Raw genomic sequence first — 13735 nt, forward strand, 5'->3', positions numbered from 1 at the left:
CTGGTAAAGAATCTTCCTGCAATGCGAGAGACCTTGGTTTGATCCCTGGGTTGGGAAGATCCCCTGGAGAAGGGAAAGGCTATGCACTCCAGTATTCTGGCCTGGAGAATTCTGTGGCCTGTATAGTTCATGGGGTCGCAAAGAGTCAGACAAAACTGAGTGACTTTCACAAAACATTTACTGACCAAGTTCGCCATCTTAAGTGGGTCCAGTTTGTAGTGTCACAAAACAATCAGATCACTAACATCAAAGATCACTGATCACAAATCACCATAACTGTTGTAAAAGCAGGGCCAACAGACTTTCTTGATGCAGGGATGCTAAAGCTGCAATATTATTACAAAGTGCAACAAATTGAAGCAAAATAAAATGAAGTATGCCTGTAACTGATTTCTGTTGTTGTTTAGTCACTCAGTTGTGTCTGACTCTTTTGCGACCCCATGAATTGTAGCCCGCTGGGCTCCTCTGTCCATGGGACTTCCCAGGTAAGAATATTGGAGTGGGTTGCCATTTCCTTCTCCAGGGGATTGTCCCATCCCAGAGATCAAACCTGGGTCTCTTAGCAGAATATTTCTGCTCTTTATTATCTCTTTCCTTCTGTTTGCTTTGGGTTTATTTTGCTCTCCTATTTCTAGTTTCTTTCGGTAAAAGTTAAATTATTAGTGTGAGGCATTCCTCTTTATTGTAAGAATTCAGTGCTATAAATTTCCCTCTGGATGCTGTTATAGCTTTGGCCCACACATTTTGATATATTGTCGTTTCATTTTCATTCAGCTTTATATTTTCAAAATCGCCTCCAAGATGTTCTGTGACCCATGAATTATTCAGCAGTATATTGTTTAATTTAGAAATGTTTATAGAGATTTTCCTGATGTCTTTATGCTAATGATTTCTAATTTGATTCTGTTATAATCATAAAAAATACTCTGCATCATTTTAACTCTTTTACAATTGCTGAGGTTTGTATTATGACCCAAGGTCTATCATTTCTTTTACTTTTGTTGACTGTGTGACATGTGGGATCATAGTTCCCCAACCAGAGATCCAACCCGGGACCCCAGCAGTGGAAGCACAGTCTTTTACCTTTTGAGTTTTGGTCATGCCCCATGGCATGTAAGATCTTAGTTCCCTGACAGGGGTTGAACCCACACCCCCTGCATTGGAAGCATGGAGTCTTAACCCCTGAATTGCCAAGAAAGTCCCAGAAACCCAGAGTCTTAACTGCTGGCAGTGCGTTCTAAGTCACTTCAGCTACGTTCGACTCTGTGTTACCCTATAGACTGCAGCCCGCCAAGGTCCTCTGTCCACAGGATTCTCCAGGCAAGAATAGTGGAGTAGGTTGCCATTTCCTTCTACAAAGGACAAAATGGACAAAGGGAATTCCCAGAATCTCTTTTATCCTCACTAATGTTCAGTGCTTACTTGAAAGAATATACATTGGACGGTTGTTGGGTAAAGTATGCAATGAATGGTAGCGAGATTTTAGTGATTGATGGTGTTGCTCAGTTCCTCCATATCCCCGCTGATTTTCAGTTTAATGGTCTAGCAATTCACAAATGTGAAGTATGTAAGTTCTCAATTATAACTGCAAGTTTTTCTATTTCTACTCTCAACTCTTAATTTTTGCTTCATGTGTTTTGAAACTCCATAGTTTGGTCCAAACATACTTAAAATTGTTTCTTCCTGGTGGATTGACACTCATCATTAGATACTGCCCCTCTTTGTCTCCAGTATTTTTCTTTGCTCTGAAGATGACTTTACTTGATATTAATACAGCCACTTCTATTTCTTTTAAAGCTTGCCTAGTGTATCTTTTCCCATCATTTTACTTTTAACATACATTTGTCACTGTATTAGAACCAAATTTCTTGTAGTAAGCATATGATTGGCTCATATTTTTTTTTAGATCTTACTTGGCCAATCTCTATCTTTTAATTGGTATGCCTAGACCAATCATGTTTAAAACAATTAGTGATATGTTAGAGATTAAGTCTTCCTTTTTATCTTTTGTACCTGCTCATTTCTTCTGAATTTCTCATCTCTAATTCTCTTTTCTTACATTTTTGTCAGCTACTTTTTTTTTTAAGAAAAATAACTATTAGCATTTTGAGATATAAATATAAGCCTTTTGATTTTCCTAAAAGAAGCAGCTCATTTTTGCAATACAAAATACAACATAACAATATTTGTGCAAAGCATATGTTAAGATTATAACACCATCTTCTGAATTTCACCAAAGCATGAGAAATTTGACAGGCCAATATTCACATCAGGCTTCTTTCCCCCTGAAAATGCTATTTATTTATTGACTTTTAATTACTTTTTAAGTATTCTTCATTTTATTGTTTTCACAATGGTTGCTCTAGGAACTATAATATAAATATGCAATTTATCACTTTCTATTGATATCAGCATTTACTACTTCCAGTGAAATGTAGAAATCTTATTTCTAATTAGGTTCCTTTACCTTCCACACTTTCAAATATAACAAGAATTTCCTGAACAGATATTGGGCACCACATCAGATGAAGTTATAATTCCTGTTTCAACTATCAAATATGATTTGAGAGTCTCGGAAGGTGTGGAGAAGGGGACCCTGTTACATTGCTCGTGGGAATGTAACAACAGTATGAAGGTTTCTCGAAAACTAAAAACTGAGTTGCCATATGATCCAGCAATCTACCCCTGGACATATACCCAGACAATTATAATTTGAAGAGATACACTCACCCCTATGTTCGCAGTGAGACTGTTTACAATAGCCAAGACAGGAAAACAACCTAAACGTCCATTGACAGATGAATGGATGAAGGAGACATGATACACACACACACACAAAACTGAGTATTACTCAACCATTAAAAAGAATGAAATAACGGCATTTACAGCAACATGGATGGACCTGGAGATCATCATACTAAGCAAAGTAAGTCAGAAAGAGAAAGACAAGGGACTTTCCTGATGGTCCAGTGGTTAAGAATCTGCCTGCTGAGGCAGGGGACATAGGTTTTGATCCCTGGTCCAGGAAGATCTCACATGCCACAGGGCAACTACTGAGCCTGTGTGCCTAGAGACCATGCTCGGCAACAAGAGAACCCACCACAATGAGAAGCTCACACACCACAACAAAGAGTAGCCCCCCTCGCCGAAACTAGAGAAAACAACAAAGACCCAGTGCAGCCATAAATAAATAAATAAATTTTAAAAAAGAAAGACAAAGACAAATGCCACATGATATCACTTATATGTGAAATCTATAATACAATACAAATGAACTTATCTACAAAAGAAAAACAGGCTTACAGACATAGAGAACAGATCCGTAGTTATCCAAGAAGCGGGGGATGAGGGAGGGAAGGATTGGGAGTGTGGGATTAGTAGATGTAAACTATTATATATAGGATGGATAAACAGCAAAGTCCTACTGTATAGCACAGGGAACCATAATTCAAAATCCTGTGAGTACACTATAGTGGAAAAGTTTATATATATTTATACATATACATATATATGTGTGTGTGTGTATATATATATATATAACTAAGTCACTTTACTGTACAGCAGAAATTAAAACAACATTGTAAATCAATGATCGTTGTTGTTTAGTTGCTAAGTCATGTCTAACTCTTTTGTGACCCCACAGACTGTGGCCCACCAGAGTTCCTTGTCCATGGGATATCCAAGGCAAGAATAGTGGCCATTTCCTTCAACAGGGGATCTTCCCACCTCAGGGATCGAACGCACATCTCCTGCTTGGTAGGTGGATTCTTCACCACAGAGCCACTTGGGAACTTCAATAAAATTTTTTAAAAAATCTCCTGAGAATTAAGATACTATATTATACTTACTCCTATATTTAACCAATTCAATATTCTTTCCTTTCTGAAGTTTCAAGCTTTTTTTCTGTTATTTCCTTTCTGCTTGGAGAAATTCTCTAATTATTCTCTAATGGCAGGTTTGCTGGTAAGAAAATTCTCATAGTTTTCCTTCATCTGAACATGTCTTTATTCCTCTATTCATGAACAATTTTTTCACTGAATATGGAACACTGGTGGACAGTGCACTTTTTCACTATTTGAAAAATGCTATGGTAATTCCCTCTGGTCTCCATGATTTCATATGAAAAATCTGCTGTTATTCAAATTGGTTAATTTAAATAATATGTCCTTTCTCTCTGGCAGATTTCACTTTTTTTCCCTTATGTAGGATCCCTGGGTGGGGAAGATCTCCTGGAGAAAGAAATGGAAATACCCTTCAGTATTTTTGCCTGAAAAATTCCATGGACAGTGGAACCTGGTGGGCTACAGTCCACAGGGTCACAAAGAGTTAGACGTGACTGAGGCAACTTGAGAGGAAAACATCTACTTCTGCTTTATTGACTATGCCAAAGCCTTTGACTGTGTGGATCACCACAAACTGGAAAATTCTTCAAGAGATGGGAATACCAGACCACCTGACCTGCCTCCTGAGAAATCTGTATACAGGTCAGGAAGCAACAGTTAGAACTGGACATGGAACAACAGACTGGTTCCAAATAGGGAAAGGAGTACATCAAGGCTGTATATTGTCACCCTGCTTATTTAACTCATATGCAGAGTACATCATGAGAAATTCTGAGCTCGATGAAGCACAAGCTGGAATCAAGACTGTTGGGAGAAATATCAATAACCTCAGATATGCAGATGACACCATCCTTATGGCAAAAAGTGAAGAAGAACTAAAGAGCCTCTTAATGAAAGTGAAAGAGGAGAGTGAAAAAGTTGGCTTAAAACTCAACATTCAGAAAACTAAGATTATGGCATCCAGTCCCATCACTTCATGGCAAATAGATGGGGAAACAATGGAAACAGTGAGAGACTTTATTGTTTTGGGCTCCAAAATCACTGCAGATGGTGACTGCAGCCATGAAATTAAAATTGCTCCTTGAAAGAAAAGTTATGATTTAATGTAGAGAGCATATTAAGAAGCAGAGACATTACTTTGCCAACAAAGGTCCATCTAGTTAAGACTATGATTTTTCCGGTAGTCATGTATGGATGTGAGAGTTGGACCATAAAGAAAACTGAGCACTAAAGAATTGATGCTTTTGAACTGTGGTGTTGAAGACTCCTGAGAGTCACTTGGACAGCAAGGAGATTCAACCAGTTCATCCTAAAGGAAATCAGTCCTGAATGTTCACTGGAAGGACTGATGCTGAAGCTGAATCTCTAATACTTTGGCCACCTGATGAGAGGAACGGGTATTGTAAGTAGGCAGCAGGCAAAATGGCAACAACTGAGGAAGTAGAGCTATCTCCTTATTTTCTCCCAATACCTGTCTGTGAAATTTATACTGTTATACACTCATTTCCAAGTGTCACGAATCTCTTGAGGCTTGAAGAGCTACTTATCAAAATGTAAATAACTCTTGTGAAGGAACGGATCTTAACTATATGTTTGATATACTTTAATTAACAATTAATTAAATACATGGAAATCAGTCCTGAATATTCATTGGAAGGACTGATGTTGAAGCTGAAACTCCAATACGTTCACCACCTGATACGAAGAACCAACTCATTGGAAAAGATCCTGATGCTGAGAAAGATTGAAGGTGGGAGGAGAAGGAGACGACAGAGGATGAGATGGTTGGATGGCATCATCTATGCAATGGACATGAGTTTGAATAAGCTCCAGGAGTTGGTGATGGACAGGGAAGCCTGGTGTGCTGCAGTCTATGGGGTCGCAAAGAGTCAGACACAACTGAGCAGCTGAACTGAACTAAACTGAGGTGACTTCACACACATACACACACACACACACACACACACACACACACACTATTATATTTAATTATATTGTCTTCTCATGAATTTACTTGGATTCATCCAACTTGTAATTTGCTCAGCCTCTTGAACATGCACTAATTTGGGGAAGTTTTCAGCCAATATGTTTTAAAATATCTATCTAGTCCCACTCTCTCATCTCCTGAGATGTTTATGACATAAATTCTAGCCCTCTGCTGTCTCACGCGTCCCTTAGACTCTTGTCATTTCATTCCAATCTGTTTTCTCTCTGTTGCACAGGCTGGATAATTTCTATTGATCTGTCCTGAAGTTTACTGATTCTGTCTTCTGTCATCTCCAGTTGAGCTAATCCAGTGAGCTTTTTATTTTGGTGACTGTATTTTTCAGTTCTATAATTTCCATTTGGCTCTTTTTTATCATTTATATTTCTTTGTTGAGATTTTATATTGTTTGCATTTATTTCAAGAAAGTTCCTAACTGCTTTTGAAACATTTCAATTTTTTAAAAATCATTTTTTTAATTTAAATTTCAACATCAGATTCTTGTTAATACTGGCTACTGTTTGTGGGATTTTTGTCTGTACCTGTTTTTGGCACAGGCAGGAAACTTCTGGAGCACTCTATTTGGGATACCTGGGAATCAATAAAAAACCGAGGGAACTTGCCTCCAAGTCTTTAAGTCTTCGCAGCTCACTTTTTTTCCACCTTGCATGTCTTCCTATACTCACTGGTGGTGTTATATCCACAGTTTTTCTGTTTTAAGGGGAGGGAGCTGATTAAAATATGGCTACTCTATACTGGCTGAATCAAAAGCCTGGGTTAATTTTAATAAAAACTACTTCGAGTGTCAACATTCAAAAGTTGACACTTTTAAAAAAGTGTCAATTTTAAGGCAATTTTAAGTGAAGTTCTTTTCTCACATTCTCTAATAATTTTTCATTCTAAGACTTCATATCCCCAAATATCACACTGCCTGTGCACATCTAGGAATCCACTTGAAGGAAGCATTTTAAGCGTCTTTTCTATTTATTGTTGCAAGCACCATCACTGGACACCTTCTTAAGACTCTGGAAGATATTCCAATGCTAGAAAAATTGGCAAGGGGGTGAACTCTAGACCCAGGCAATGGCCAACAAAAGAGAAAGTCTCTAGAGAAATTTGGCTGTAAGTTTATTTTTTCCTATCTTACCCTAAAAAATAACCATAAACAAACAGTCCCTGGATACACTTGTTCTTTGAACTACAAGGTACTTGCTTCTCTCTCCTAAAAGCAAATTTATTATAGTGTGCTTCTCCCTCAGACTGAAGGTTGGATATTAACTCTGGCATAACTTCTCCTTCTCACTCTGTGTTCCAGTTGTAATGAATTTCTCCCAATCCTCTAGGCTCACTCCCTCAGAGATGCCCACACTTCTACTCCCTGCATCTAGCATAGCACCAATAGCACTCGCTCCCCAACTGGGCCAGTGGTTCTTCCTACAGCACATGCACAGAACGTCACAGAGGGCTACCCTGGCCATTGCCTAAGCCACGCCTACTCTCTAGGGAAGGAGCATTACTTTATTGTAACCACATGGCAGGTACAACCAAATAAAGTGAGTGGCGGCAGTGTTGAGGCCCAGGAGGTATGATATTGTTGCAGCCACAGCTACACTTTCAACCTAAATTGCCACCTGGCCCTGTAGAGGTTACTGGTGATGGCTGTGATGGTGGCACTGACATATTTAAAGGTGGCCAAAGGAAAACAGAATTTTATAGAAATGTATCCTGGAAATTTTCCAGGAATGCTCCAATTGTAAAAGAAACTTTTATTCCATTAACATACCTTTATTTTGTTTCAGGCAATATATTTATGGAGCAGGCAATGCCCAGAGCATTAAGGATACAGTCAAGAGTAACATACTCCCTATCCTTGTAAAGCTTACCTTTTAATCCATGAAGTTATCCCAATCCAATATTAGGAAGCAACAGTTAGAACTGGACAAGGAACAACAGACTGGTTGCAAATAGGAAAAGGAGTACGTCAAGGCTGTATATTGTCACCCTGCTTATTTAACTTATATGCAGAGTACATCGTGAGAGATGCCAGGCTGGATGAAGCACAAATTGGAATCAAGATTGCCGGGAGAAATATCAATAACCTCAGATATGCAGATGACACCACCCTCATGACAGAAAGTGAATAAGACTTAAAGAGCCTCTTGATGAAAGTGAAAGAGGAGAGTGAAAAAGTTGGCTTAAAGCTCAACATTCAAAAAACTAAGATCATGACATGCAGTCCCATCACTTCATGGCAAATAGATGCGGAAAAAGTGGAAACAGTGGCTGACTTTATTTTCTTGGGCTCCAAAATCACTGCAGATGGTGACTACAGCCATGGAATTAAAAGACGCTTACTCCTTGGAAGGAAAGTTATCACCAACCTAGACAGCATATTAAAAAGCGGAGACATTAATTTGCCAATAAAGGTCCATCTAGTCAAGGCTATGGTTTTTCCAGTAGTCATGTATGGATGTAAGAGTTGGACCATAAAGAAAGCTGAGCGCCCAAGAATTGATACTTTTGAACTGTGGTGTTGGAGAAGACTCTTGAGAGTCCCTTGGACTTCAAGGAGATCAAACCAGTCAATCCTAAAGGAGATCAGTCCTGGGTGTTCATTGGAAGGACTGATGTTGAAGCTGAAACTCCAATACTTTGGCCACCTGATGCGAAGAGCTGACTCATTTGAAAAGACTCTGATGCTGGGAAAGATTGAAGGCGGGAGAAGAAGGGGATGACAGAGGATGAGATGGTTGGATGGCATCACCAACTCAATGGACATGAGTTTGGGTAAACTCCGGGAGTTGGTGATGGACAGAGAGGCCTGGCATGCTGCAGTCCATGGGGTCGCAGGGTTGGACACGACTGAGCAACTGAACTGAACTGAACTGAACTGAACTGAACCCCAATATTTCCCAACAGTTACTTAATCACTTTTACTAAGTGCAAGAAGAGATATAGCAAGTGGGTTCAATTTTCTTTGAAATCTCATCAAGAGCTGTATGCTTTCAATGGTGTCAATATGGGTGAAAAGTACAACAAAGGGTGTGCTTAGAGCAAAAGAAAAAGAAAATCAATGTGAATGTTTCATAACCAGTGAGCATCTAAACTCAATATATTTCACTGCCATGATTTTATTTAGGTCTCTTCATAAATGTTCTATACACTTGGGTTCCAAGACCCTCAGTGAAAAGGCAGTACATTTGATGAGTTTCTAAAAACTAGGACAGAATTGTAAGTGATCACTGTGAGGGAGGTGGGTGTGCCAGGCACCTGCCCAGCAGCAGGCCTTACCTCTTTGTTTGTCCTGTCGGCTTGCACCAACGTTCCATTCAGGCAAGGTTCCACGTAGTGAAGCTCCTCATTATACTGCAAAGGGAAGAAACAGTCAAGAGTAAACAATTAAGCATTTGAACAGTACACAATAATTTAAAGATAACATATACAAACAAAAAAGCAGCATGATCACACGCTCAATTCATTTCTGTTAGGTGACTTTCTAAATTGGTGGCCCTATTTAAAAAATTGTGTTTAAGTGCAAAGACAAACTTTATTCATTTCTTGTTTGAGCGGGAAACTTATTAAGCGCATGTCGGTGGATGGCAGTGACCAGAGTGTGCACAGTTAACTGATAATCCTTCAAGAGTGACTCCAAACACAGGGGTTCCCGGGGTATGGCTGACAGCATGTGGTCCAGCTGAGATCTAAAGAGCGTTCCAAACTTGGGTGGACAGGACTCTAGCTCCTGCCTTTGGTTTCATGGAGACAAGACCCATGTGCAGGTCACATATGAGTGAGGACAGAAGGTTGGAAAGCAGAGATCTTGATGTTCCCCTATAGGAGGCTTTGTGGTATTGGTCAAAGCAGTACACACGTGTAGTGACATCACTATCCACATAGGCCAATGCCAGGAATCATTTTTGATTCCAGAATACCCAGACAATACAGCTTTGTTTTTGTCCAAAACTCACAACAAGGAAGAGGACATTTGAGTGTTCTTATTTTAATTTTTCTCATCAAGCATGGTACTCTGCACTGTAGCTAAACTGGAACATTTCAAAACACAAATCTAATCATGCCCTCTCTTGTCAATGCCATTCAGAGCTCCCCATTGCTCTGCAGAGGAACATTGCTAGGGCTTGGCAGGGCTCTGGACACTTGGGCCCATTAACCTTTCTATCATCTTCACCTATTAGCCCTCCCCATCAACTCAGCACTGGTCAGCCCTAATTCCCTTCCTGTCCTCCGAGATGACCCATCTTTACCTTCATACCTTCCACCACTGGGCCTCCAGCCTGAAGTTCTCCTTTGGAATCTCCCAAATGGTGCCTATTCATCCTCTGGGCCACCTCACTCTTACTTCCTCTGGGAAGTGGCCTCTGTTGATTGATTTGGTCTAAGGTGATGCTATGTCCATTCCTAAAGCTTAATTCCTTTTATTTTTGAAGCATAGTTATTCTTAGTCAATCACAGGAATTTGGACCCCCCAGTTGGATACAGGACTTCATAACATGTCTTGCAACTGGGAGTGGCCAAGTAATCCATTCCTAGCCAATAAAACACAAGAGGTAAGTTTTCTGAGCAGTTTCCATAAGCTTTTTTTCTTTCCATTAAAGGAAAACTCAGAATACTATATCCACTGCTTTCTTTCCCTCTTGGGATGCTACTGTGGAGCTGTAGCAGCTATTTTGCAACCATGAGATTGCAAAAGTTGACAAGGTTACAAATGGATAGCAAGGCCCAAGGAAGACAAAGCAGGAAGATAGATCTAGTGTGGGTCCTTGTTGACACTGTTGAACCACTGTACCAAACTGCAGTTGCCCTCCTTGAGGCCTTTTCCATGAGGTTATGAGATGTCTATATAGCAAAACAATTTTCATTCATTCATTTCATTGTTCCATAACTTACAGTCCAAAACTTTTCAACTATATTCTTCAGGTAAATTTAAAAACTTTAAGTATATTTTGCCTGAAACACATTCACAATATTGATTTCTTAGTGTTACATAATCTGAGGCATGAGTCAGAACTCTTGGGTCCAAGTCCTGATTCAGTCATACACTACCTGTGTGGTCTTGGGGAAATCACTAAACATCTCTGATCCCAGAGTCTTATGTATAACGTGCTAATTCACCTTCTGTTAACCCTCCATAGGCCCCTGTGAAGATTCAACAAGGCAAAATACCTGAAATTGCTTTGGTATGTAAAGGTCTGGATATGTGGGGGGCCGCAGTGGGGGCTTACAAGTAAAGAAGACCAAGAAGTTCTTGCCCTCATCAAGGAAGAACATGTGTGGTAATCAGAACCATGCTCACTGTCACTGTACAAGTCGTGGCCACAATGGAGGAATCTGCTCTTCTGAACCCCCGCCAGCTTGTTAGTGGCATCATCCAAGCTTGCAGTTAACTAATTTCCCTTGACTGCATCAGGACAAAACTATGCTGAGCAATCTGGACTGTATCACCAAAGGGAGCTGGGCTCAGCTGTCCATGTGAGGGAACAGCACACGCCAGGCGGCTGTGCCGAAGAGGCCCATGGGCTGTGCATGCTCACCGTGCTACCCAGCGCTCCTCCAGAGGGGACAAGAGTGCCCTGCGTGCGGAGCAGCTGCCAGGCTCCCAGCAGCTCTCCATTTGGAAAACTTTCCATCTCTGCATTTTTAATGGATGTCCCCTATATCTCTACTTTGTGAAACAGTGATGTTAGATGGCAGAGTCAATTTACGATAAAGATCTGGTCACCACCACTCCTAAGATACAATGGCTTCCTTCAGTTCTCCTTCGTCTCTACTTAAACAATTAGATATCAATGGTCTTATAGAAAAGGATGCAATGCACATAATCATTGCCTGCGTGCATACTAAGGCGTTCCATTTGTGTCTGACTCTATGTGACCCCATGGACTATAGCCCTCCAGGCTCCTCTGTTCATGGGATTCTCCAGGTAAGAATACTGGAGTGGGTTGCTATGCCCTCCTCCAGAGGATCTTCCCAACCCAGAGACTGAACCTGTGTTTTCTGTGACTCCTGCATTGCAGGCAGATCCTTTACCACTGAGCCACTGAATAAGCCCACATAATCATTTGCCAGAGCAATAATGTTTTGTCATTTGCTCTGGCTCCCTCCCATGACTAGGAGTGAACTCTAGGGAGGTACTCAACGACCTCCCTCTCTCCTCGAACTTTTTAGTCTTTCCTGAACATTTCTGGAAAATGGAAGGAGTCTCTAGCAGGATAAGCGAAAGTCAAGGCATCCCTAGAGATTGTCCACCCAGCCCACTAATCACATGGTGAGAAGACAGACAAAGAACTTTCACTCTTTAAAGAACTTAGAATCTGCCACACAGACTCAAGGTATCAGTCGCTGTCAGCTTCCTTCTTCCTTCTGCCTGGCTGGTTGGCCTTCTCCTCTGACTGACACAGGGTAGAGTGCAGAGCTAAAGCAACTGGGGCAAACAGGGTGGGTTCAAATCTGGGCTCAGTCACACACTGGCTAGGTGATCTTGGCTAAAGCATCTCTGCTCTTTTAGAGTCAGTGTTCATATTAGGGGAATGGGGATTGTTAACAACATCTCTCATGAACTTACTGTGAGGATGAAATGAGATGATTCAGTGAAGAGTCAACATGGAACCTTCATGTAAGAAAGAGAAAGAAAGTGTGTGGGTGCATGAGACCAAGAAAGAAAGAAAATATTTATGTGACTGTGCTGCGTGCTTCGTAGAAGACTGACAGATAGACTATACAGGAGGTGGTACTTGCTAAGCAGGAACGAGGTGGGGCAATGACCATGACCTACTCTTGGAAACAGGGCTTGCATGCCCCTGCCCTCCCCAGAGAGCACAGACACCGTCTTTGTTGGAAAAAAGCACTGCTCCACTACGCACATGTGACCCTAAACACCTGAGGCAGAATCCACCACACTGTGCGTCTGCATGCTGCCTTACTCCTCGCCAAACTCTGAACCCTCCCAAGAACCTGGGTCTTTGGCAGACAGGGAGCCAAGACAGTTCTGGTGGCCTACTGCCAAATCCCCTCGTAGGAAGGTATCTGCCATGAAATCCTTTGTTCGTTTCCCTCCTGAATATTAACTAAGCATTTGCCATGTATCACAGATATCAAACACTGGCTAAATTTGTCCATGATCATCACTGTGCAGTAATCATGGAAACACTTCCTCTTACCTCTATTAGTAAAAGAACATGCTCAGTAATATAGGCTTTTCCTTCTCACAAGAAAAAGTACTTATCTGTGATGTTGTCGTTAAGTTAGTAAGTGTTAGTTGCTCAGTCGTGTATGACTCTTTGCGACCCCTGCAAAGAAGCCTGCCAGGCTTCTTTGTCCATGGGATTCTCCAGGCAAGAATACTGGAATGGGTTGCAATTCCCTTATCCAGGGGATTTTCCTGACCCAGGAATCGAACCCAGATCTCCTGCACCACAGGCAGATTCTTTACCATCTGAGCTACCAGGGAAGTGCCCATGGTCCACCCCCAAAAAAAAAAAAAAAAAAAAAAAGGCGGGAAGCAGGGAGAGTTACTCAAAAGAAACCCATGTTACTCTTTATATGTTAGGCTACAACCCACTACTCTCTCTTCAGGCCAACCACCAAACTCTACACTCTGGAAGAAAGGGATACATCACTATCTGCCTTTTCTTTCCTTTTTACCAATCTCTGGAAGTACTCCCAAATCTCTCATTTTAAGGACACAGCAAAATCCTCAATGGGAATTTTAATGATGATCTAAAAGAGGAAAGCCAAGTTTCATTCAATGAATGGCCAGAACTTTGGGGAGAAGAATCTAAAAACAAAGAATAAATGGGTTGGGTTCACCAGCCAAGATTCATGGAAGCTTTAGCATTGGTGGAGAATCGTGTCACATGCTGGCTTGTGTAAATTTCAGCCCAGAGACTGAAGA

At 40.9% G+C, this 13735-nt stretch overlaps 1 protein-coding gene across 3 annotated transcripts in view; it reads right to left on the reverse strand.

Annotated features, from left to right (window-relative positions):
- CACNA2D3 (calcium voltage-gated channel auxiliary subunit alpha2delta 3) overlaps nt 1-13735 on the reverse strand; it is an 848944-nt gene that overhangs the window by 395118 nt on the left and 440091 nt on the right. For all 3 annotated transcript variants that reach the window (XM_070455902.1, XM_070455901.1, XM_070455900.1), the window contains exon 9: nt 9118-9192. In XM_070455902.1, coding sequence (XP_070312003.1) covers nt 9118-9192 — 75 coding nt within the window. The remainder of the gene's footprint in view (nt 1-9117; nt 9193-13735) is intronic.

Source organism: Odocoileus virginianus, chromosome 26 (genome assembly GCF_023699985.2).
Source record: "Odocoileus virginianus isolate 20LAN1187 ecotype Illinois chromosome 26, Ovbor_1.2, whole genome shotgun sequence".
NCBI classification, from domain to species: domain Eukaryota; kingdom Metazoa; phylum Chordata; class Mammalia; order Artiodactyla; family Cervidae; genus Odocoileus; species Odocoileus virginianus.